Here is a 22801-nt window from a genome sequence, read left to right as displayed (position 1 = left end):
GGAGGGGCCCAGATGGAAGCCATGAGCAGTTGTCAGGGGAATAAAGGTGATATGGGGGAGCTGGAGGCCACAGAAGGCAATGCCTGTTTTGTACCCCAGCATCTCTCTGGTAACAGAAGCCAGCATTCTTTTTACGGGGTCCTCCCCTTTTCCATTCAGCCCATGGGGCTCAGTGGAGCTACCCGAGTATCACCTCTGGCTCCATTATACCAAGAGATCCATGCCACTCAGCCCTGCCACGGTGACTGGTTCAGATGAGTAGGTGACCACAGTCTGGGTCAATGACAGTGATACCAGACTTTCTTCAACTATTACAAAGAGGCTCTCTTCCTGCTGGGGATATTAAGTCAGAGGAGGTAAGCTAGGAAGATGGAAGCCTGGAGTGGCCAGGGCAATCCTTGCTGTCTTGCAGAGAATGCCTACCTGGGAATGGCACAACGCAAAGCAGAGCCAAGCGACTCATTTAGCGCCTGGATCCAGCCATACCTGACGTCTACTGGTAGATCTGGCAATTACCCAAGCAGATGTGTTCTCTTGCTTGCCTCATCCAATTTGAATTGGGTTTGGTGTCACTTATAGCCGAGTGTTAATTAAAGCACTTAGGAAGGAAGCTTGGCAAGGGAGGGGAATAGTGTCCTTGGGAGTGGAGGGGTGAGAACATAAGGTGCAGATCCCCTACCTGGCTGACTCCTAACATGGCAGGCTCAACACCAGCCGTCTTGCTGGTGGTTCTCAGGCCAGGACTTGGCTGGGTCCCTGGAGACTTGATCCTACCCTCCATGTACTTTTCGGTGTTTCTGTTGTCTATTGTGCCAGGGCCAACGAGGGTACCACAGGAGAAGTCCAATCAAAGTTCCACCAAGCCCATTACCTAACCACCTCTCCAGCAATCCACGTGGTGCCTATAATATAGGGAGCCTGACTCAAGAGAAAAGGCAGCACAGTAAGCGAACGCAGAAAAACCAGAGACCTAGCCATATGCAATTTACCCACAAATGTTTGCTAATTCTCACAATGACTCTGAGAGAACGGAGGCTCTGGGAAGCAAAGTGACTTGCCCAAGGTCCAACATGACTAGGTCACAGAGCAGGAATCAAACCATAGCCTGTTGGATCCCAAAACCCACAAACTTTCCCCTACAGCAGCATTTTCTAATGGTGTTCTTTGGAATATTAGTCCCAGCACAAAAGAAGTGTTCTGAGGCCAAATGTGTTTGGAGTGTGCTAAGTTAAACTTAGCAGGCTGTTTCCTGCAGGACTTCTCAGAGCCTTTAATATACTAACGTGCATTTTTAAAGAGGACATCCCCAAGTACATCACAGTTGCTGCTGCTTCCGATGAAAACTCCAAGTTCTTCTTGGGGCTAAGGAACAGGAGTTGGGGACATCTGTCTGGGGGGACCCTAAGGTCTCCGATGGAAATATATAGTTTGCCATAGCACCCCCACCTTGCCCTGGACACATCCGTTTCTAAAGTCTTTCTGAGTGTGTTTCCTGCCTCTCCCTTCTAACCTCATATTCTAACCTCATGTACAGCTGTTTCCTACACGAACATTCTGCTTTGATTTGGGCAGACTCCTGCAATCGTAACATCACAGACCCCCAGCCTTTGTGCCCATCTCCAACTTCTCTGACCCTCCAACATTCCCCCGCCCCATCCTTCAAGCTGCCACCTCTTCTCCAAACTTCCAACCACTTCAGCCTCTGAATTTCTTTCAGGCAACACCAACACCACCACGACGGGTACATCCCAGACCCCTTTTCACGGTTACTAGGTTCTAGGGGGAACTCCTACCCCCCAGTGAGACCGTGTGACCTTGAGGCTCTTGATAGTGCTTCTTGCACTTTAAGTAATGGCAGGCCAGCCAACATCCAAGGAGGAACCTCCTATTCACTGGCCATGTTTGCAAACGGTATTCTCCTAACCACCCTGGGAGGTCAGTCGGTTCAGCCTTGTTTTAAAGATAAGGAAACGGAGGCTGAGAGGTGGTAGCCCGGTGTCTTATCCAATACCACACAGCTGGCCTGCGGAGGAACTGGATTCAAACCCAGACCTCTGTGACGCCTAAGGCTGCTTATTTCGCTATATTTCCTTGCCTCCAAAGAAGCCGTTTGTTCATTCACTCATGCAGTCAGGAGTTGTTTAACAGACACATGCCCATGCAAGGTACGGCATCAGGCCTTGGAAATACACTAGGTATTCTGATGGCTCTCACAGTTTACCAGGAACACAAAGGAGGTGCTCCGAATAGCTCCTGACCCAAATCTCCTCTCTCTCTTCCTTTCCTCCCACCCTTGCCTGCCCTCCAGTCCTTCCTGCAGTTAGGCCTGCACCCCCACAATGAAAACAATACCTCTGCTCCCAGGTGACCTCCTCCACCCCAGGTGGCTGCTCCCGCATCTCAAAGGACCTAGGCTCTCACCTGGCTCAAAGAAGGTCGTACTATGACCAAGTCCCTCTCTCTTCCTTTGGAGCTCCTCTCTTCTTCTCCCTTCCTCTCTCCCATTAGGGCTCCCTAAGCATTCCCGCGGGGGTGGATGACCCATCTGGAAAAACCTCCCCCAGCCAGACCCCTTAAACACGCCCCCCATTGTTCACTCTCTCCACCTCAGAAAGCGCAATCTCAACCTCAGAATTCTCAGGCCCCAATATTCCACAAGCTGAAGTTTGAAGGGGGTAGAAGCTCCAGAGGGGATCCAGCCCCCCTCCCCAATCTCTGTTCCCATTGGAAGCTTACAAACTGTGGGAATCTGGACAAGAAGGGGAAGACCCCAACCCTCGCAGAAAGGCATGGAAGCTGAGGACAGACTTGAGGGGGGTGGGTGGCCAACATAGACTGTGCCCCCTTTTCAGAACACTTGGTTCCCTTTCTTTTCACAGCTTTATCGAGATTTAATTCACATACCATACAACTCACCCATTTAAAGTATACAATTCAATGGCTTTTCGTATATTCATATAATTTTACAATCATCACCCTTAGCACATTTTTTGTCACCCCAAAAAGAAAGCCCACACCACTTAGCCATCCCCTCATCTCTCATACCCCACCCTCCGCCCCAGGCAGCCACCAATCTATTTTCTATCTCATAGATTTGCCTATGCTGGACATTTCATGTAAATGGAATCATACAATATGTGGTCTGTGGTGACTGGCTTCTTTCATTTAGCAAAGTGTTTTTAAGGCTCATTCATATTGTAGTTTGTATCATTCCTTTTTATGGCCCATATACCACATTTTGTATATCCATTCATCAGTTGCTAAACATTTGAGTTGTTTCCACTTATTGGCTATTATGAACAATGCTTCTATGAATATTTGTGTACAAATTTTTGTATGAACATGTTTTCATTTCTCTTGTACATATATACGAGCAGTGGAACTGCTGGGTCACATGGTAACTCAATGTTTAGCCTCTTGAGTAATTGCCAGACTGTTTTTCAAAGTGGCTGCATCATTTTACATTCCCACAAGCAGTGTATGAGGGTTCCAATTTTTCCACATCCTCACCAAGACTTGTTATTATCCAACTCTTAAAAATAATTCTAGCCATCCCAGAATTATGTGTTCATGTGAAGTGGTATCTCACTGTGGTTTTAATTTGCATTTCCCTACTGACTAGCATCTTTTCATGTGCTTCTTGCCATTTGTATATCTTCCTTAGAAAAATGTCTATTCAGGTCCATGGTCCATATATAAATTGGGTATTTGTCTTTTTATTATTGAACGGTAAGTGTTCTTTGTATATTCTAGCTGCAAGTCTTTTGTCAGATATATAATTTGCAATATTTTCCTCACGTTATGTGAATTGTATTTTCCCCTTTTTTGTCCTTTGAAACACAGAAGTTTTCAAGTTTGTTAAAGTCCCATTTATGTACTTTTTCTTTTGCTGCTTATGTTTTTAGTGTCATATTTAAGAATCCATTAGATTCTTTTTATTATAACATAAATCCCAGCTCATGGGGATTTATGTCTATGCTTTATTCTAAGAGTTGTATAGTTTTAGCTTTTACATTTAGGTCTATTATCCATTTTGAATTAATTTTTGTATATGGTGTGAGGTAGGGGTCCAACTTCATTGTTTTGTATGTGACTATATCATCCGAGAATCATTTGAAAAGACTATTCTTTCTCTATTGAATTTTCTTAGCATGTTTACAAACAGTCAACTGACTGTAAATGTGAGAGTTTATTTCTGGATTCTCAATTCTGTTCCATTGATCTATATGTCTATCCTTATGCCAGTACTACATTGTCTTGATTACTGTAGCTCATTAGTAAGTTTTGAGATCTGGAAGTGTGAGTCCTGTAACTTTGTTCTTTTTTTTAAATTAAAGTATAATTGACATAAAATATAATATTTGTTTCAGGTAATTCGACATATTTCTTACGATGTGATCACAATAAGTCTAGTAACCATCTGTCACCATACAAAGTTATTAAAATAATATTTATTATTTCCCCTACACTGTACATTACATCTATGAGACTCTTTTCCTTAATAACTGGAGGTTTGTACCCCTTATGCCCCTTCACTCTTTTCACCCATACCCCACCCCCTCCCCTCTGGCAACCATCAGTTTGTTCTCTGTATCTATGAGTCTGTTTCTGTTTTATTTGTTTGTTTTGTATTTTCAGATTCCACACATCAACTTTGTTCTTTTTCAAAATTGTTTTGGTATTGAGTGCTCTTTTATAAGTATTTTCCCCATCTGAGAAATGGGTGAGCTTCTCTTATAAAATGTTTGTGATGGTAGGAAAATACAACAGAGGAAGATGATAAGTGACCTATTACTATATATGTCTGGAGGCCACCAAGGAAAACTGCTCACATCCAACCCCCCCCCTTTGGCCCTGGACCAACAAGAAAACAGCTGGATAAATCACAGAGAAATTTTACAACCCTGCTCACTCCTCACACATAAGATGGGCTCTCTCTGAGCCTATTCTCTGCCTGTTGGGTTGAACTGAATTCGTTTGGTAAATACTGTACTTAACCTGGGAGTAGATGGTAAGTCCAATTATTCTCAGCAGCAGAGGTTTAGGAACGCATTTAGGGAATGTCCAGCCATGTGGTCGGGTTTTGAGAATAAGGCAAGGGACTGTCTGACCTCCAACTAGAAGGCACTGTAGTTTCCCTGGGCTTGTCACTGTTTCAGTGGCCTCCATTACACAATGAGGATAACAATCCTTGCCCTGTCTACCTCACAGGGATTATTGTCAAGGTAACCTCTTCCAGAGAGCCTTCCCTGACTGCCCCCAGGTTGAGTGGGTCTCTCTTCTCTTCACTCCTACAGAGCCCTGTGAGTTTCCTCCATCACAGTACTTTTCACTCTGCATAGCAAATGACTCTTTTCCCCTCTGTCTCCTCTCTGGTCTGTGAGCTCCGTGAAGGCAGAGCAGGGCCAGCCTTATCTCTGTGGCCCTAGCACCCAGCACCTGGCATCTGGTAGGTCCTCACTCAATGCCCATATTTGTTAGACTGAACTGAACTGAAAGTGCTCTGAACACATTGTAAGGCCTGCCTGCCTCTGGCACGGTGATGGTCCCCTTTGAGGCCGATGAGAGAAAGGTTTCCTACCTATGGCAGCCACATGGCAAGGCCCAGAAGAGTCACTGAGGGCCACCTTCCCACTGCTTGGCTTCCAGGGCGGAAATGATGGAACTCGGTGCTGATGGTAGACACTACCCCAAAGCTGGTCCTAGGTGCCCTCCAAGATGGAAGTTTCTCTGACTCGGTGGGTCCAGGTGCTTTCCTTCTGTGATACTTTATTTTCCCGTGTTCAGCACATGTAAGGAATCAGAGTATGAAAGAGAAAACGGAGTGGCCCATTCCCAAATTGCCCCTTGGCTTTGGAATGCAGCCAACTGAAAACACACAGCGTGGGGACAGAGTCCCAGAGAGCAGTTTCCAGGCTCTGGGGCTCGCGTGGGGAGGTGCTGACTCCGGTAATGACCATCAACTGTGATTGGTTGGCCATCAGCTGTAACCCGTCCACAGGTGGCAGGGACGGGGCCCTACATTGAAGCTCACGGTCTAGTGGGAAAACAGACATATAAACAGACCGGTGAGAATCTATGAGAATCTGTGAGAATGTGAGGGGATAAGATTGTCTGTGTGGGAGTGTGTCCTCATGTCCCTCTTAATACCTCTCCCCCTCTATCATCTAAGGGGAGTTCTGTCATTGCCCTCCAGGCCTTTAGAAAGATGAGAGTCAGGATCAAAGAACTGGGAGGAAGAAATATAATTTTCTGGGTCATTCCTCAATTTCCTCTTTAATGTGCAGAAGCAGGGTAATGAGCAAAGCTGAAATTAGAGGTGATGCCAATTCACATCATGACAGATTAACTTCTCTTGGATGACTATGACAGAAGATGGAAAATAAGTATTGGTGAAGATGAGGAAAATTGGAACCCTTGCTCGCTGCTGGTGAGAATGTAAAATGGTGGAGCCGGAGTGGAAAACAGTTTGGGGGCTTCTCGTAAAGCTAAACATAGAAATGTCATATGGCTCAGCGAGTCCACTCCTGGATATATACTCAAGAGAACTGAAAACAAGAATTCGAACAGATATTTGTACACTTTTTCTCTGCCGCGCACGTGGCCTTGTGGGAGGGGGAAGCCCCTGGAGAACCCCCCCGGTCCTCATCAAGGGGAGTCCTGGGTCCGACCGCCGCAGGTCTTGAGCCAGGGCTTCCAGCAGAGGGCGCCGCAGCGATGAGGTGCGGAGGCCCCGAGCTGCCGCTCTAGCCTGGCCCAGGCCATAGAGTCGCGCCGCTTCCGGCAGCCCCGCCCCAGGCTGGGAAGGAGCCGGAAGTCTGGCGGGCTCCGCGCATCGCAATGGAGGAGGGCGAGTACGAGTCGGTGCTCTGCGTCAAGCCAGAGGTGCACATCTACCGCATCCCGCCACGGGCCACCAACCGTGGCTACAGGTGACTGCCCACCACCGCGCCAGGCCAGCCCCGGCTTAATCCCTCCCCGCCGCGCGGCACGCCCACTGTTGGGAGCGGAGGATGGTAACGGCCCGCTTAGGGGCGAGGGGAGGTCTTGCTCAGGTTTCTCCCGGTTCTGGGTCAGAGCAGGAAGGGAAGCCCAGAGTTTTGGCCGTCGGGGTCCGACGCACCGAGCTCCCGGCTGCGGGAGAGGCGTGAAAGCCGCGTCTAGTGTTGGGGGGACCGGGGGGCTGCCAGGTACCCTAAACGGGGTCGGGAGTGGTGGTGTCACCGACTGTTTTCTTTCCGAGCTCGCTGGTGGCCTTGAAGGGATCCTTGGAAAGCCTTAGCGGGGAGGGCACCTGTCACAGGCGGAAATCCCGGAGGGGAGGGGAGGGAGCGGAGCCCAGAACCGGCCGGAGGGACGGGTCCCGGGAGCGTTTACGCCGATGGCGGGAGCCCAGGGACCCCCCCCCGCCCGGCTCCCTCCGTGAGAACCGGATCCTGTATCGCTGCCTGTGGCGGTGGCGAGGAGTCCATCCACTCGTCTCTGGAGAAACGCGCCTGAGACGAACAAACACACGTCCTCGTAGAGTGTCTGCAAGGGGACGGGCGTTGCAAGGGGCCGCCTTTCGCTGGGGACCTTTTTGTCCTGATTGCGTTTTGTTACCGTGCGTGTGTATGTGTGACCTACCCAATGGAGACGAAAAAGATTAAAAGACAAAAAGATGTACCTGATACTGACAACCTGGCCTATGGCTGTTTTGTGCCGCTGGGTGTGTGTGTGCGTGTGTGTGTGTGTCTCTGCTCTTGAAGGGAGTATTTGTTCAAGGTATTTGGAAACGCAGGACTGGCCGGCAAAAGGATGGTGGAGTGTGGACAGACCTCTCCTCTTGTTAACGTCCAGTTGGGTTAACGGGATCATCGCAGATTGGGTAATGAACAGATATTTTGTCGAACACCTGCTACCTCCATAACGTCATTTAAAAGTAGTACAAAAATAGTATATAAAAGTAGCAAGACCACATTTGCTTTCTGTCGTCACTGGAGATGGACCACCGAACCCGTGATGGTTGTCTACCCCCCTCCCCTTTCAGTAGGACGGGCTTGACGCCCCTTGGACCCCCAGAGCGCAAGATGACCAAGTGTCAGGACTGGCCGCTTTGGCATAGAGGAAACTGTCCTTCAGCCTCAGCGCTCTGCTCAGCCTGGAGCCAAGGCCTGTCGCCCCAGTACGAGGAACTGAAACTGAGCCTGCTGACTTCTGACTTGTGAATTGAGAACCTGCATTTGTGTGGCCTTCCAAACAACCTGTGTCCACAGTTATCGTGTGTCCCGTATGCTTGGGACTTCCAAGAAAAGCCTCTTGGAAACACCCAAGGTTCTTGCTATTAGGGGATTTTACTGAGCGGCTTCTTAGAACTAAAATGTGAAGTTATTGCTTTAAAAGAGCCCAAAGAGGGTATTGCAATAGGTCCATGGTTTCCTGGGTTTCTTTCTGCCTTTCTGCCTAGGATACCTTTGAGACTGTTTCTTAAACACCCGTTCACTTTTCTCGTGTACTGTTGCTCTCCTTTTCTCTACTAATGATTGCTCCGCTCTCTACTTTTCCTCCACGATGGTCTCAGTGGTCCCAAATGATCCCTCTGACCACACCAGCCTAGCACTGTCGTCAACAAACAACAAGCCCCAGGAGCTGCCTCCTCTGTAGAAATAAAACTGGAATTCCTACTTCAGAGAAGGTCTCTAGACTCGTAATCTAGAACTGGGGTCAGCAAACTACTATCCACTGTGTGTTTGTATGGCTCACAAGCTGAGAATGGTTTTTATGTTTTTAAGTGTTTGGAGAAATTTTTAAAGGAGACTATTTCATGAAGTGAAAATTACATGAAATTCAGATTTTGGCGTTCATAGTTTCACTGACATACAGCCACACTCTGTAGAAACCATTTGTTTAAAATACTTAAAGCACCAACACACTCACGTACAGCCTATAACTGCTCTCACTGTACAACGGCAGAGTGAGTGTTTGTGACAGATTGTGTCGCCCTTTTCAGAGTTTGCCAATCTCTAGCGCAAGCCTTCCACATGCCCTTTCCATCCTCATCCTCAGCATAGAAGGGAGCCTCCGGCAGAGGCTCAGTGGTTTTTGTCCCTTTAGGGCTGCGGAGTGGCAGCTGGACCAGCCATCGTGGAGTGGCCGGCTGCGGATCACTGCAAGAGGGCAGGTGGCCTACATCAAGCTGGAGGACAGGACCACAGGTAAAGGCAAGGGAAGTCTGGGGCTGAGGTGCCATGCCACTCTGTGAAGGGAGAGGCAGCCCTGGCCTGGCCAGGCCACTCCGGGGTCATGGGAACCTGTCCTGGAAATTAAACACCCCAGTGTACCTTTTTCTTTTGGAGGGTCCTTAAGAAAATACTAATTTTGGAGCCTAAGGAGAAGAGACCTGCAGGTTGGTCCCAAGAGGGAAGCCCCGGAGCTTGTCTTGAGCCAAGCTGGGTAAAGACACACAACCCTCTGCTGTGGAGCCCTGGTTCTCACTCAGGAATTCTGTTTATCAGCTAAGTGGTAACTCCCCAGGCTGACCACGCCCATTAACTGAAAGAGCTGGAAACTGGCCTACTCAGCTTTTTCTTTGGTGAGAAGATGAGCTAAGCCGGGCAGTGTTGGGGTCAGCTGGCAGATGCACTTTATGGGAAATCTCTCCGGAAGTCCTGTGCCACCAGTGCCTCTGGGTGAGCTGCGGCAGGCAGCCCGGCCCCCAGAGCAGGGATTGGGCACAGTGCCTGCTCGGTGCAGCGCCTCGGCATTTGGTCATCTGTTCTTCTAATACGTAGAAATTTTCCTTTGTGGGGTGGAATAAAGTACACAGATTCATAGACAAATGAATTCTCAGCGCTGCATCATTTGTGTGTGAGCTGTGGGACCTTGGGTGAGCCCCATGACCTCTGGCACCTTGGCCTCGTTTTTGTTGAAATGGGGACCCCATCAGTTTTTACTTCACCACATTGGAAACCCATTCAATTGCTTTGTGAACTGCAGAGTGACCCAAAGCATTGATTGGTTGTGGAGCATGGGGGTGGCAGGGTGACCATTGTCTGCAGAGGAATTAGAAGGGACAGCTGCCATGGCCAGGCCAGAGAACTCCGGCTGTGAGAGTTGCTGGGATGTCCCAGGTGGGATCACAGGGGAACGGCAACACCTGTTCTCTGGGGGCCTTGGGAACTGACTTTAAGGTGACCCCCTGGAGTAACAGCCCCTGCTCAGAGCTGAGAGGATGCTCTTAGCGGGGGGTCATGTCCGCTGGGTTATGATTGTCTCTGTTTCCAGTCACTCTAGGCCCAGGTTTCTCAGCCTTAGCACTAGTGACATTTGAGGCGAGGTGAGTGTTGTGGGCTGTCAAGTCAAATTTAAGATATTTAGCAACTTCCCTGGCCTCTCCCTACTGGATGCCGGTAGCACACCCCCACCACCACCACCGAGCTGTGACACCCAAGAGTGTCTCCAGACATTGTCAAGGGTCCCTTGGGGAAAGGGGGAGCAAAATCACCCCTGGTTGAGGAGCACTGCTCTAGTTTGAAGGCCTCCAGGTGAGTCCTCGATCCCCAGGTACCAAACAAAGGGGGCAGAGGAATTCTCCAGAAGCTGGAGACCCGAGGACCACCGATTTTGAGTCAATTCGCCTTGATTGCACAGTAACCTCTGAACCACAGGTTTCAGTAGAAAATACTTAGTTAAATACGTAAAGCATCAACAAAGATCAGCACCTGGGAAAATGATACCAGTTAGAAACACTCACAAAAGGCGTGCGGTGCACGGCCTCCTGGAGAGCCGTAGTTGACAAGGGGGTACATTTCACTCGGGCTCCTTTAAAACCAATCATTCTTTTGCCCTGAGTTGAATTCAGTCAACCTGCTTCAGATTCTCCTGTGGGTGCAAAACCTCCCTCCCTCCTTTCCACTGTGTTCACTGGCTGCTCTACAGCCCTCCCTCAGGTGCCAGGCCTTTTCAGGTGTGACATACCTGGACCAGGGCCCACCTGCTCCAGGGCCGTCAGGGTGCAAGCAGGTAATATAAGAGGGTGAGACAGATGCGTGGGTGGCCAGCAGCTCCAGCCCGTTATTCTCACGTGGGAATGGAGACCCAGCATTGCTAGAGCTTTTGATTTTAAGAGAATCCAGAAATCTGGATTATTTTCCGTGTAATTTGATTTTGAAATGTTTGGCAGTTAAATTGAAAATACTAACACTGTAAACCACCTCTGACTTAAACCTTTCTTCAGTTACATTCCTGTGTCTCCCCTTCACCCAGAATGAATTTGACTTGCATCCCAGCGTAAGGTTTGCCCACGTGCCTCGCAGGACAAACGCCCCGGTAGTATGATAGAAACATCAGGCTGGGAGGGGCCTCAAGGCTCACCCAAACTTGTCTTCCAGGGGAGCTCTTTGCTCAGGCCCCAGTGGATCAGTTTCCCGGCACAGCTGTGGAGAGCGTGACGGATTCCAGCAGGTACTTCGTGATCCGCATTGAAGATGGAAACGGTACGTGAGGGTCTTAATACTTCCTCATGAGAAAAGTTTCTCAGCCTCTGAAAAGTGGAACTGATCATGTGTTGTCCCCCAGGGCGACGGGCGTTTATTGGAATCGGCTTTGGGGACCGAGGAGATGCGTTCGACTTCAATGTTGCCTTGCAGGACCATTTCAAGTGAGTGGTTCCAGGACGACGTGCGCATGCTCCTCCCTTCTTTCCCTGGACAGGATGGTTTCCCAGGGTGGTGTGTGGTGTGTCTTCTAGCAGGGCCTCAGGGAAACTGACTTCTCCTTTGGGGCAGGCCGGCTCCCCTGTGCTCTGCCGGTCCTCATCTCTGCTGTGAAGTCATCTTCCCGCGTTCCATCGGTCACCCGGCCAGCTGGCGCAGCCTTTCAGGGTCACATCTCTTCCCTTGTCGGCTCCTGTGGCCTTTCTGGGCCTGTTTCTCTGTGATATAGTTAAGTAGTGCTTGGATTTCCAGGCCTCCCAACAGATACCCCGGTGGTCCTTTCTGAAGCTAAAAGACAAGGCAGGAAAGACTTCTCCCCTGCCATCTGCAGGCCTCCACCTCCGGCTTCCAGCAAGTGGAAAATGTGCAGCTGTTCACATGATGCCTCTGGCTCTTCCCTGTCCTGGTCTCCCTGCCCCGCTGGCTGCTGGCTGGGTGTTCTGTGGGGGGTGGGGGACCATTGTGTCGCCCTCTCCTCCCTGAGCCTCTGTCTGGTCTCACCATCTACCTCATGAGCCCTTGGCCGGGGGTGGGGGTGGGGGAGACTTTGTCTCATGCCAAGTGTTGGGGAGTAGAGGGCCAGGTTCTCAGATGTACTAAAGACCAGCATTCGGACCCTCTACATAAGTGATCTCATTGGATTTTTATAGCAGGCTTTAAGACATGATAGAATTGTCATCCCATTTTGCTGACGAGGAAACTGATAGGCATACAGCTACTTAAGTGTCAGCGTCAGGCCTATCTCCCAAGCCTGTGCTGCTCTGCCACCCTGCTGCAGTAAAAGCCTCGTGCTGGACCCACAGCAGGTAGTCGTGAAGTCGGTGTGTTCAGGCAGGGCAGCTGGTCTCTGCCTCACCTTTGTCTTCCTCTCCCCAGGTGGGTAAAACAGCAGTGTGAGTTTGCAAAACAAGCCCAGAACCCAGACCAAGGCCCCAAATTGGACCTAGGCTTCAAGGAGGGCCAGACCATCAAGCTCAACATTGCGGTGAGTCCCACCCTTGCTTGGCTGGGTTGGTCATGATCAGGTGATACTTGTGGCCACCACACCGAGCCCCGTCCTGAGCCCACCACTCTCTCTCACAATTCAGTTCCATCAGTTCAGCAGATGTTTATCGAACAGCTGCCTTGTGCCAGGTAACTACACCTGCTGTCATGGAGCTCAGGGTTGAGCTGAGATGGGCAGGTCAGGATGTGATTACAACATGGCCGGAGAGGTTCTGTGTCCCGGGGGTGTCCTCAGTGCCATGAGTTCCTAGAGGAAAGGCACATAGCCCAGAGTTAGGTGAACCAGGGAAGGCTTCCTGGAAGAAGTGACCTGTAAGGAAGAGAAGGTGGTTCAGAGGGTGGTTCAAGCAGAGGGAACAGCATATGCAAAGCTTCTGAATGAGAAGGAACATGAGTCACTTGCTGCCAGAGCTGGAGATTCTGTCCTGGCTATCAGAGTGGGGGTCGATGTGCCCATCCCAAGCTGCGTCTTGGCCTATCGCCTTGAGTAAGGATGATTTGGGAGCGCTTGGGCAGGAGGGCATCAGCGTGGGCATGGGGAGTCCTGGGCAGCTTCTACTAGTGGTGGTCCTGGCTCCCTGTGTCTTTGTCCTGAGCTGCCCCGCTCAGGCTTTCCCCGTCAGCTCCTGTTGAGAAGAGGAACAAGTTGGACTGGCTGGGTGTCCAGGGCTTTGCCTTGACCCACTGCAGGGGTGGAGCTGGAGTGATTTTGGGGAAACCAAGGACCAAATGGATTTGATTTTGAAGAAACTTTGTAACCCTTAAATAATGCTCTTCTTCTTCCTATCTTTCTCCTCTTTTCTGCTTCGTGCTAGTGATGATTTGGGACCTGAAGTTGGCCAGCTGGCCCTTAAGAGGAAATGCAGGTCATACCAGTGGACTGGTTGGCATGTGATTCTTTCTGTTGCTGGGAGGAAACTAACAGTCACTGAGCGTCCGCTGTGAGCCAGGTAGTGTCTTCAGGCACTTTGTCTTACGAACTAAACCTTCTCCTGGTTTACAGGCGAGGAAATTGAGGCTTGGAGAAGTTCCGGGCCTTGCCCAGGGTCATAGAGCTAGAAATAACGGGCACAGCTGGACTCACTTGAGCTCTCTGACGGCTTTGACTTGGGGCTGTGGTCTTAGCATTTGAGGGAGCAGCTGCTTTCCTTACGAGTAGGAACTGGTTTCTGGCTTGCCCTCAGTGTCCAGGGTTTGGTTTTTCCCCCCGATGTTTTATTGAAGTATGACACACATACAGAAAAGTGCACAAATTACAAATGGAAAAGTCGGTGAATTTTTAAAAACCAAAATTACCCTCACAGAGTAACCTCCAGATGAGAAAGCGGATTATCAGCATTCTGGAAGCCCGTCTGCTGCCTTGCAGTCACTGCCTACCTCGAGTGAACCACTGTCCTGCCTTTGAATACCCTAGAGTTTCTTTTCCACTTGTATGAATGGAGTCACACACGTGGTGCTCTTGTGTATGGCTTCCTTCTCTTACTCATGTAGTATTTGTGAGAGCATCCCCGTCGTCGCATGTAGTTTGTTCATCCTCGTTGTGGTGACGTATTCCATTGCGAGACTGTATCCAGTTATTTACCCGTTTAACTGGTAGTGGACATTTGCATAGTTTCCAGGATGGGGCTGATACCGCAGTGTTGCAGTGAATGTTCGAGGTTGTGTCTTTTGGTTCACACGGGTGTGCATTTCTGTGGGGTCTACGAGGTCAGACAGTTGAGTTCATGAACTCCTCCTAGAAAAAGTGCTCCACACCTCATTGCTGAATATCACTGTGGTCACCTTCGAAGTCCTCCCCTTGGGAAGCTGTGCACTGATGCCAGGGCCCAGTCCACCCTTCAAAGCAGTTTTTGAACTCTTTCTGGAATGGCCATCGGAGCTGTTGTATTATCCTTGGTGTCCTGAGTGTCATCAAAATCTTTCATCTTCCTTTCAATATGTCATCTTCCTTTCAATATTTCCTTTATCTTCGGGTAAACGAAGTAATTGGGGGCCAGATCAGGTGAGTAGGGAGGGTGTTTCAATACAGTTATTTGTTTACTGGCTAAAAACTCCCTCACAGATAAGCGCCGTGTGAGCTGGTGCATTGTCGTGATGCAAGAGCCATGAATTGTTGGCGAAAAGTTCAGGTCATCTAACTTTTTCATGCAGCCTTTTCAGCACTTCCAAATAGTAAACTTGGTTAACTGTACAGTTGGTACAAATTCATAATGAATAATCCCTCTGATACTGAAAAAGGTTAGCAACAACACGGCAACAAGTTCGCGAACTTAATTGTCAGAGCTCGTTTGTCTAGGAGCACTGCAAGGCCATCAGTTCATAAGTCAGCTTTATAGATTCTTTCAAACAGTTTTTCAGAGTAGTTTTCCCCTACTGCCACTGGTGTGAGTGTTCTGGTTGCTCCACACCCTTCTCAGGACTTGACACTCTTGTATTTTAGCCATTCCGGTGGGTGCCTAATGGCATATCATTGTAGGTTTGATTTGCATTTCCATGATGACTTACGAAGTCCGGTGCTGCGTTTTAAAATCAAATGTATCTGTGATAGCCTTGGAATTGTGAGGCACTGAATACAGCTCGTAACAGTGAGAGTGCTGGATGGCTCTTGACCTTCTTTTGGTTGAATAGACACTGGGGCCTGCGGGTCACCCGGGCCCTCCTCGTGGGGTTTTCTGATAGCAGTGGGTCTCTGGCGGAACTGACGGTTCACATCCCTCTCCTCTCTTTAGAACATGAAGAAGAAGGAAGGAGCAGCCGGAAGTCCCCGAGCGCGGCCCGCCAGCACAGGAGGACTGAGCCTGCTTCCCCCTCCCCCAGGGGGGAAAATCCCCACCCTGGTCCCTCCCCCTGGGGAGCATTTGTCTGTGGAGGGGTCCCTGGTCCAGCCAGCAGTTGCTCCTGGTTCAGGTCAGTGCTCAGGGGTGACGGTACTTGCTGCTAAGTCTACACCTGGGGGTTCCTCTTCTTCCCCCGGCCGCTGGGGCCCCATGGCTTTCCCTCATTCGCTCATATGAATCCGTCATTCAGTATCTGTATGTGACAAACTGGAAGGTGAGCGCCACAAAGCTGATCCTGCCCACACTGCGTACGGGGTTCCTCTGTCCCCTGATACCCACCACTTACCCCTTCAGGGTGTCTGGCCTCCCCTTAGGGGCAGGGGCTTCAACTCTTTCGTTGCTGTGAAGTCCTCACGTGGGTTCCCGGTTTTCAGAGGGTGCTCAGTGAGTATTTGAGTGGGTGGGTGACAGAGACGCGGTCTCTGCCCGTGGGGCTCTCATATCTAGTAGGAGAGAGGAGTCACGGGCATAAAGACCAAATGTATGAGGACCAGACTGACAACCAGCTGGCGATCTGGGGAGGCTTCATGAAGGAGGTGGCATTGAGCTGGGCCTTGAAGAAAGGAGATTGGGGCAGGGGCTGCTTGGCATTCAAGACAAAGAGAAGAGCTGAATAGGGCTCAGACTTTTAAACACTGGTGTATTTGGGGAGGTGAATGCAGCATAAGTATGCCAAGGTGAGAGGTGGGAAATAAAATTGGAGATTTAGTTTGGATCAAGCCCCTCGGTGAGGCCATCAACATCGGGTGCTGAGCAGTTGAGAGGCAGCTCCCCCAGCAAGCTGTGTGGTGCTTGTTCAGGATGTAAGGGATGCCTCTTAGAGACCCCAGAATTCTAGCCGGTAGTGCCTAGTGCTAGCCTCTGACAGAGCTGGGATGCCAGTCCATGGCCTTGATCCCCCCACTCTGCCGTTGCTCCATCCTGAACTCCTTGCCTTCCCCAGGCCGGGTGATTGTCACCAGCCCGCTTTCTCCACAGAGCACTCACCAGGTTCCTGGAGGCAGGATCCAGGCCGGAAGCCTGCCAATTTAAGTATCGTGGCACTGGCTCCCCTATCGGGTGTTTGCGCTTCAAGCCTCAGCCCTGTGGGGAACGCCCCAGCCCAGGAGGGTGGCAGGAGTGAGCCCCCCTGCCCCAGGAATTATTCTTCAAGCAATTGGTTCTCAGGGTGAGGTCATAGGACCACCTGGGGCAGGGGCAGGACTCTGCATTCCTTTATTTATTCATTTATCTATTTATCTATCTATCTATTTATTTATTTTTTAATTGGGGAATATTTGGGGACAGTGTGTTTTTCCAGGGCCCATCAGCTCCAAGTCATTGTCTTTCAGTCCAATTGTGGGAGGGCACAGCTCAGCTCCAAGTCCAGTCGCCGTTTTCAGTCTTTAGTTGCAGGGGGCGCAGCCCACCATCCCATGCGGGAATTGAACTGGCAACCTTGTTGAGAGCTCGCGCTCTAACCCGCTGAGCCACCCGGCCGCCCCTCAGCAGCTCAGCCGCAGATCGTTGTCTTCAATCTAGTTGTGGAGGGTGCAGCCCCCTGGCCCTGTGGTAATGGAACCGGCAGCCCTATTGTTCAGAACTCACGTTCTAACCAACTGAGCCATCTGGCCCATCCGGCCTCCCCAGGAATCTGCATTCTTAATGCTATTTGTATGCCCGCTAAGATCTGAGAGCCACTGACTTAGGCCTTCTCTCGTTGCTGGTGCATTTTTAACAGATAATATGAAGAACTTGCTATGTGCTAGGTAGCGTTTTAGGCCGGGGGATACTGTCAGTACAGCACCAAACCCCTGCCCTCAAGGGCTTCTGTTCTACTGTACAGGACAGGCAGTTAGCATGTCTGCAACCAACATGGTGTCAGGTAATAAGAGTCATAACTAGCTGACATTTATTGAGAGCTACCTATATGCTGGCTGAGTTCCAAGTCTAGCTTGCCAGTCATGTGATATTCAGAAAATTGCCACTTCCCTGTGCCTCAGTTTTCTCATCTGTAGGATGGGGGTAGTAATGATACCTACAATATAGGTTTCTTGTGGGTATCAAAGATGGTAATCCACGTATGGCCCTCATGAGTAATGCCCCCGAACCTTGTAAGTACTCACATTTGTTAACCCTCATTTTATTAATACTGTTGTCATTATCGTCCCTGTATTGGGTCTGTTCTAAACGTTCCACAAAGCCCAAATGTCCTACGAAGTAGTCGCTGTTCTTGTCTCTGTTTTAGAGATAAGGAAATGGAGACATTCGTGACCTGCATAAGCCACATAGCTGGTCCTGGCCTGTCCTCCCCCAGGGACTGTGGTGAGGTTCTAGTGAGATAAAGGACGTTGAACACTTGGTGAACTGAAAAACGAAACCGTTGAGGGCCCGAGTTTTATCTGGTCTCCCAACCCAGAGCAGATTAGAAATAGCTATTGGATGGGAAGGCAGAGAGTGGCAGGCATGGGGCCTTCAGAAAGGACAGTTGACAGCACTGGCGGAGGTGCCAGCAAAGCACAGAAGCAGGTACTGGCAGCCCCCTCATGCCAGCCACCTCAGTGAAGAAATACACAGATACCAGCTGCTGTAGTACCTCTTCTGGAAGGTTCTCCCCGATCCCTAACTAGTTGGGCGCCCAGGACTTGGCACAAGTCTGACATAATTTTCTTAGCTGGTTGATCCAAATCCTGAAATGAGGGCTTTCTGTGAAGATGACCTTGCATTTTGGGTGGGCAGTTTTCTATTCAAGAAGCCAGGCCAGGAGATAGTAAATTTTAAACAGATTTCCAACATAAACCATTAAAGACAGGGTCAGCTTCAGGTATGCGTGAAAGATGACATGTGGTTCTCCCTCACTGGCACCCCTTCCCTCCACCTCATATGTGGCATTCTGCTTTTTCTCCAGGAGCCCTCAAGGGCTCTTTCTTGAGAAGAAGGTAGAAACGTGGCAGCTTGCTGCTGTTTTGTTGCCCGAAAGCACGTCTCTGTGTGTGTCTTTCTCAGCCACCTGGAATCATGACACTGATTTCAGGGTCACTGAGACAACCAAAAGGAGAAATCTGACTCCTATTTCCTCTTCTCTTCCTACCCGTTGGACTTGGGGACGTCAGTAGGAGGTGCCACTGTGTCCTGGCCGCAACCCACGCCTGCCACTACTGCTGCTGCTGACATCTGGGGAGACTTCACGAAATCCACAGGGTGAGGAGGGTCACATTCTCTGTTTCTCTGAAAACCTGGGATGATTCTCCAGAAGCCATCCTTCTGATGTTGGGAGCAACAGCTCTGATTTGGGCTTTATCAGGCCAGCCAGAGGACAGAGCCCCAGAGTGTGCACTTGGTTGGCACAGTTTTCTGCATAGGCTTTTTGTTCCTCTCCACTGCTAGGTGGCCTGGAGCAACCTTGGGCAACTCTCTGGTTTTTAAGCCGCCTCATTAAATGCTTCAGCTTGTCACCAGTACCTCCCTGCCCCCCTGCCTGCCCCCAGCTACCCCAGAACACTGGCGTGAGACTTAGCCTGGGTCTAGCCTTGGCTCATCCTCATCAGACCTCTAAGACAAGGTCTCTTGCCTTCTCTGACTCCATAAAATTTCAAGCCTTTACTTGGGGTCAGGGTGAAAAGAGGTTAACATCCTATCATACCATTGTTTATATGGATAGGCTCTAGGACAGGGTCAGCACACATTTTCTATTAAAAGACCAGATAGCAAATAGCTTAGACTTTGCAGGCCATATCGTCTCTGTTCCATCTACTCGGTTCTGTTCTTCTGATTCAAAAGCAGCCACAATATGTAAATGAATGGGCATGACTGTGTACCAATAAAACTTTATTTACAAAAACAGGCAGAGGGTTAGATTTGGTCCCTGGGCTATAGTTTGCTGACCTCTGCTCTAGAATATTCCAGGGCTGACATCTTGGAACTCTTTCTGTCTAGAAAGGAGCCACCTTTTTATCTGCTTTGTATTTTCAAACATCTAAACCCTTCCCCCCTCCCTATCTTCCCTTTACAGATCAACTTCCAGCCAGACTCAGTCAGGCACCGGCTGGGTCCAATTCTGACCTGAGCACAACTCTTTTTATCCTCATATAACTTCTGGAAAGGAGCTGCCTCATCTGGGCCAAAGGAAAGAGGCCGAAGCACTCCCTGACCAGCCTCTGTTTGGAGCATGACTCTCCTTTCCTCTTTGCCTGACTCTCTTGACAGACTGAACATGTGAGGCAGTAAATTGGCACCCTGTCACTCCATTTCCTGGGATTCAAGTATGCACCCAGAACACGGGAAGAAACTCCAGGATCCTTACCCTGTTTGTTCTCTTGACGTGAGAGAGACTCTGAGACTGTTTCTTCCATCACAGTGACCCGTATTAAACACCAGCCCCAACAGCAAAGGAAACGGTTGCATGTGCTGCCTGGATTCCGATCAGCCCTGTACTCTCAGAGGTACAGGTGTCACATGATCTCTGTCCACAACGGGGGCTTTCTGTGCTCCGGTTGGCTGTAGCCACTTCCGGCAAGGCACCTCGGAGGAGGGCTTCCTTCCTGCTTTCGAGCAGGTTTCTAGGCTGCCGCTTGAACAGACAATCGGGGGGAAATCAGGAGTGTTACCAGCTTTTTAAAACATTTTAATACTTGCTTGGCTCACATGCTGATCTGCACTAACTCATTCTCTTTGCTAAAGGGACCGTTCCTGCACTATGTCCCAGCAAGTTCCTCTGAAAGCATTCCTCACTGTTGGCCACAGGCGCTGCTCTGCGCTTCAGGACGCAGTGTTCATCTCAGCCACGTGGCCTGGTTTCCATGTCTGCCAGGCCAGGTCAGCAATGCAGGACCACGGTGGGCCCTGGAAGCCAGGTGGAACAGCGTCTGGGCAGGAAAGTAGAAGCTTTCCTCTTGGAGGTGGGGGGTTGGGTGGGGGGTTCGGCCTTCCTATCCTCTAGCAGCTCTCTGGGTTCACCGGCTCACCGTGCAGTTCCTGGCGGACTGGGGTTTTCTTGGTGGTTTCTGAAGTGCCTTGTTTGCAGACATCTTTTCTCCTTCAGGGACTATGCATAACAGAGCTCTGAGGGAAAAAGTATTGGCCTTTTTTGTGGGACCAGATTTTTAAGACGAAAAAATAAATCAGTATTTTTACTTCTGTCAACATATGTCAAAGACGGACATGTTTTGGCGGTATGGCTCCTGAACCCTACAGGATACTGCAACTGGCCTCTTCAGCCACCTCTCACCACTGATCATGGGTACAGATACAAAGCCTAGGCCAGGGTGTCACGTTGGCCAAAAGAAGAGAATTTGGTCCTGTTGCCCGAAGGCAACCAGTTACTTCTCTCCTATGTATCTAGAAGAGTATAGTCTTGTTGCCATTCTGGGACATTCTGGGCTCCTTGCCTTCTAACATGGGAGAGGGCCCCTGCCTCCCACCAAAACCTGTGGACACGTCCCTAAAGAGTGAGGGCGTACAGGTACACAGAGAACAAACACTAAAAAAGGTCCCTGCACTTCTGCCTGAGGGTTCTGTAAGAAAGACATAGTTTCGGGGGGTTTTGGGTTTTTTTATTATATTGGGGCACAGTGTGTTTCTCCAGGGCCCATCAGCTCCAAGTCGTTGTCCTTCAGTCTAGTTGTGGAGGACACAGCTCAGCTTCAAATCCAGTTGCCGTTTTCAATCTGTAGTTGCAGGGGGCGCAGCCCACCATCCCAGTGGGAATTGAACCGGCAACCTTGTTGAGAGCTCGCGCTCTAACCAACTGAGCCATCCTACCTCCCCTCCGGAAGCTCAGCGGCAGCTCGTTGTCTTCAATCTAGTTGTGGAGGGCGCAGCTCACTGGCCCATGTGGGAATCAAACCGGCAACCCTGTGGTTCAGAGCTCGCGCTCTAACCAACTGAACCCCTTGGCCTCCTAGAAAGATGCAGTTTTTATTGTTGGTTATGGAAATAGCCACCGTGGCTCATAAAGAGTATAGAGCGGAAAAGAAAATTAGAATTGAGGATTCCCATGCCCATTGAATAAGGATAAGGCAACTGCATCAGGATTCTCAGGAGGAGAAAGCTTTTTTGTCTATTTCCCATTACTTCCCATCTTTCTAAGCGCTTAGAAGCTGGCAATGAGAAAGCTTAGACTTAGAAGAATCCGTTCATTTATTTCTCAGTGAAGCACCTGGGTTCTGGAGACAGACCTTGGGCTTTGGATCTAGGCTGTCTCCTGGTTAGATGGATGACCGCAGGCTCCTTCCTTAACCCAAGCATCACTCAGGTGATGTCTATAAAGCGCTAACAGGTGCCCATCCTGTAGTTTGACTAATCACCTTTATCTAGAATCAGGTATCATGCCCAGAATCGTCACTCATGATAATGAGGAAACAAACATCAAGGATCAAACCTGAAAAGTACCTTGAAGGGTCTGTCTGGAGGGTAAGGGACAGTTTGGTGCTTCCCATCACCATCTGGACTCCCAAGTGAGGAAAAACAGCTGCTACAGGACCGGCATCTCTTCAAGTTCACGCCTGAAGGCAGTTTCCAAATGGGACAGGTGGGGGTGGGGGCTGCCTAAAACTGGTGGGAGGGGGGTTGGGTTTGAGGGTTGTGAGGCCTGAGCTGTTCTCTACAGTGGGAGCGTCTGGATACACAGGGGTGGCAGACGACTGTAAGGTGGCCCCCACAATCCCCTCCTGGAGTTCACACCCTTGTGTAATCCCCTCTGAGTGTAGGCTAGATCTGACTTCTAACCAATAGAATAAGGCAGATGGCAAGTATTGCTTCCACGATTACATACATGGGCTGCGACACCTGTCTTACTGTCTTTAAAGAAGCTGCCCTAGTCAGAGGGTCAAGGTGGCAAGAGCAGGCTGACAGCCAACCCGCAGCTGAAGCTTAGTCCTGCTGCAGTCTGCAAGGAACTGGTGCTGCCAACCCATGGGAGCTCGAAGCTGGGACTTCCCCAGTTGACCTTTCTGATGAGTCCCCCACTCTGGCTAACACCTTGATTGCAACTGCAGAGAAGTTGTTTTAAGCTGCTAAGTTTGTGGTAATATTGTCCCATAGCAATAGATAACTAATACAGGAGGTGAGCGAAGGGTATTTGAGGTGGGAGTCAGTGTGTGAGAAAATCTGGACAGATTTCATGTCTGCATGTCCTCGAGAGGTCACTTAACATCTTCCTTTGGGCCTCACTGTTCCAATTGTTGATAGTAACTAGTATATAATGCTTACTCTGCTAGGCCCTGTGCACTTAACAGAAAACTCATTTCACCATGCCAACAACCCCAAGAGGTCGCTACTCATCCCAGT

The 22801-nt window shown here is 49.8% G+C and overlaps 1 protein-coding gene across 2 annotated transcripts; it reads left to right on the top strand.

Annotated features, from left to right (window-relative positions):
- The first annotated feature begins 6797 nt into the window (after positions 1-6797).
- NECAP2 (NECAP endocytosis associated 2) lies at positions 6798-20664 on the top strand. 2 transcript variants are annotated; one of them, XM_081054921.1, is made up of 8 exons: positions 6798-6932; positions 9094-9194; positions 11370-11474; positions 11557-11638; positions 12570-12678; positions 15428-15605; positions 18631-18715; positions 19527-20664. In XM_081054921.1, the coding sequence occupies exons 1-8, from the start codon at positions 6841-6843 to the stop codon at positions 19573-19575; spliced, it is 801 nt and encodes a 266-aa protein (XP_080911047.1). In that variant the 5' UTR covers positions 6798-6840; the 3' UTR covers positions 19576-20664. The 2 variants fall into 2 exon arrangements, with proteins under 2 accessions (XP_080911047.1, XP_080911046.1); XM_081054920.1 differs by having other exon boundaries at positions 6806-6932; positions 18628-18715; positions 19527-20659.
- Positions 20665-22801: the final 2137 nt, after the last annotated feature.

This window comes from Rhinolophus hipposideros, assembly GCF_964194185.1.
Source record: "Rhinolophus hipposideros genome assembly, chromosome: 8".
Taxonomy (NCBI): Eukaryota; Metazoa; Chordata; class Mammalia; order Chiroptera; family Rhinolophidae; genus Rhinolophus; species Rhinolophus hipposideros.
Note: the sequence above shows the minus strand (reverse complement) of the source record. Positions and strands in the feature narration are given on the sequence as shown.

Excerpts from the sequence above, each read along its gene's own strand:
- NECAP2 (XM_081054920.1), top strand. The coding sequence starts at position 6,841 with ATGGAGGAGGGCGAGTACGAGTCGGTGCTCTGCGTCAAGCCAGAGGTG. Across the intron at positions 11,639-12,569 it reads GCCTTGCAGGACCATTTCAA|GTGGGTAAAACAGCAGTGTG; the intron begins GTGAGTGGTTCC and ends TCCTCTCCCCAG. Across the intron at positions 18,716-19,526 it reads GACTTCACGAAATCCACAGG|ATCAACTTCCAGCCAGACTC; the intron begins GTGAGGAGGGTC and ends TTCCCTTTACAG.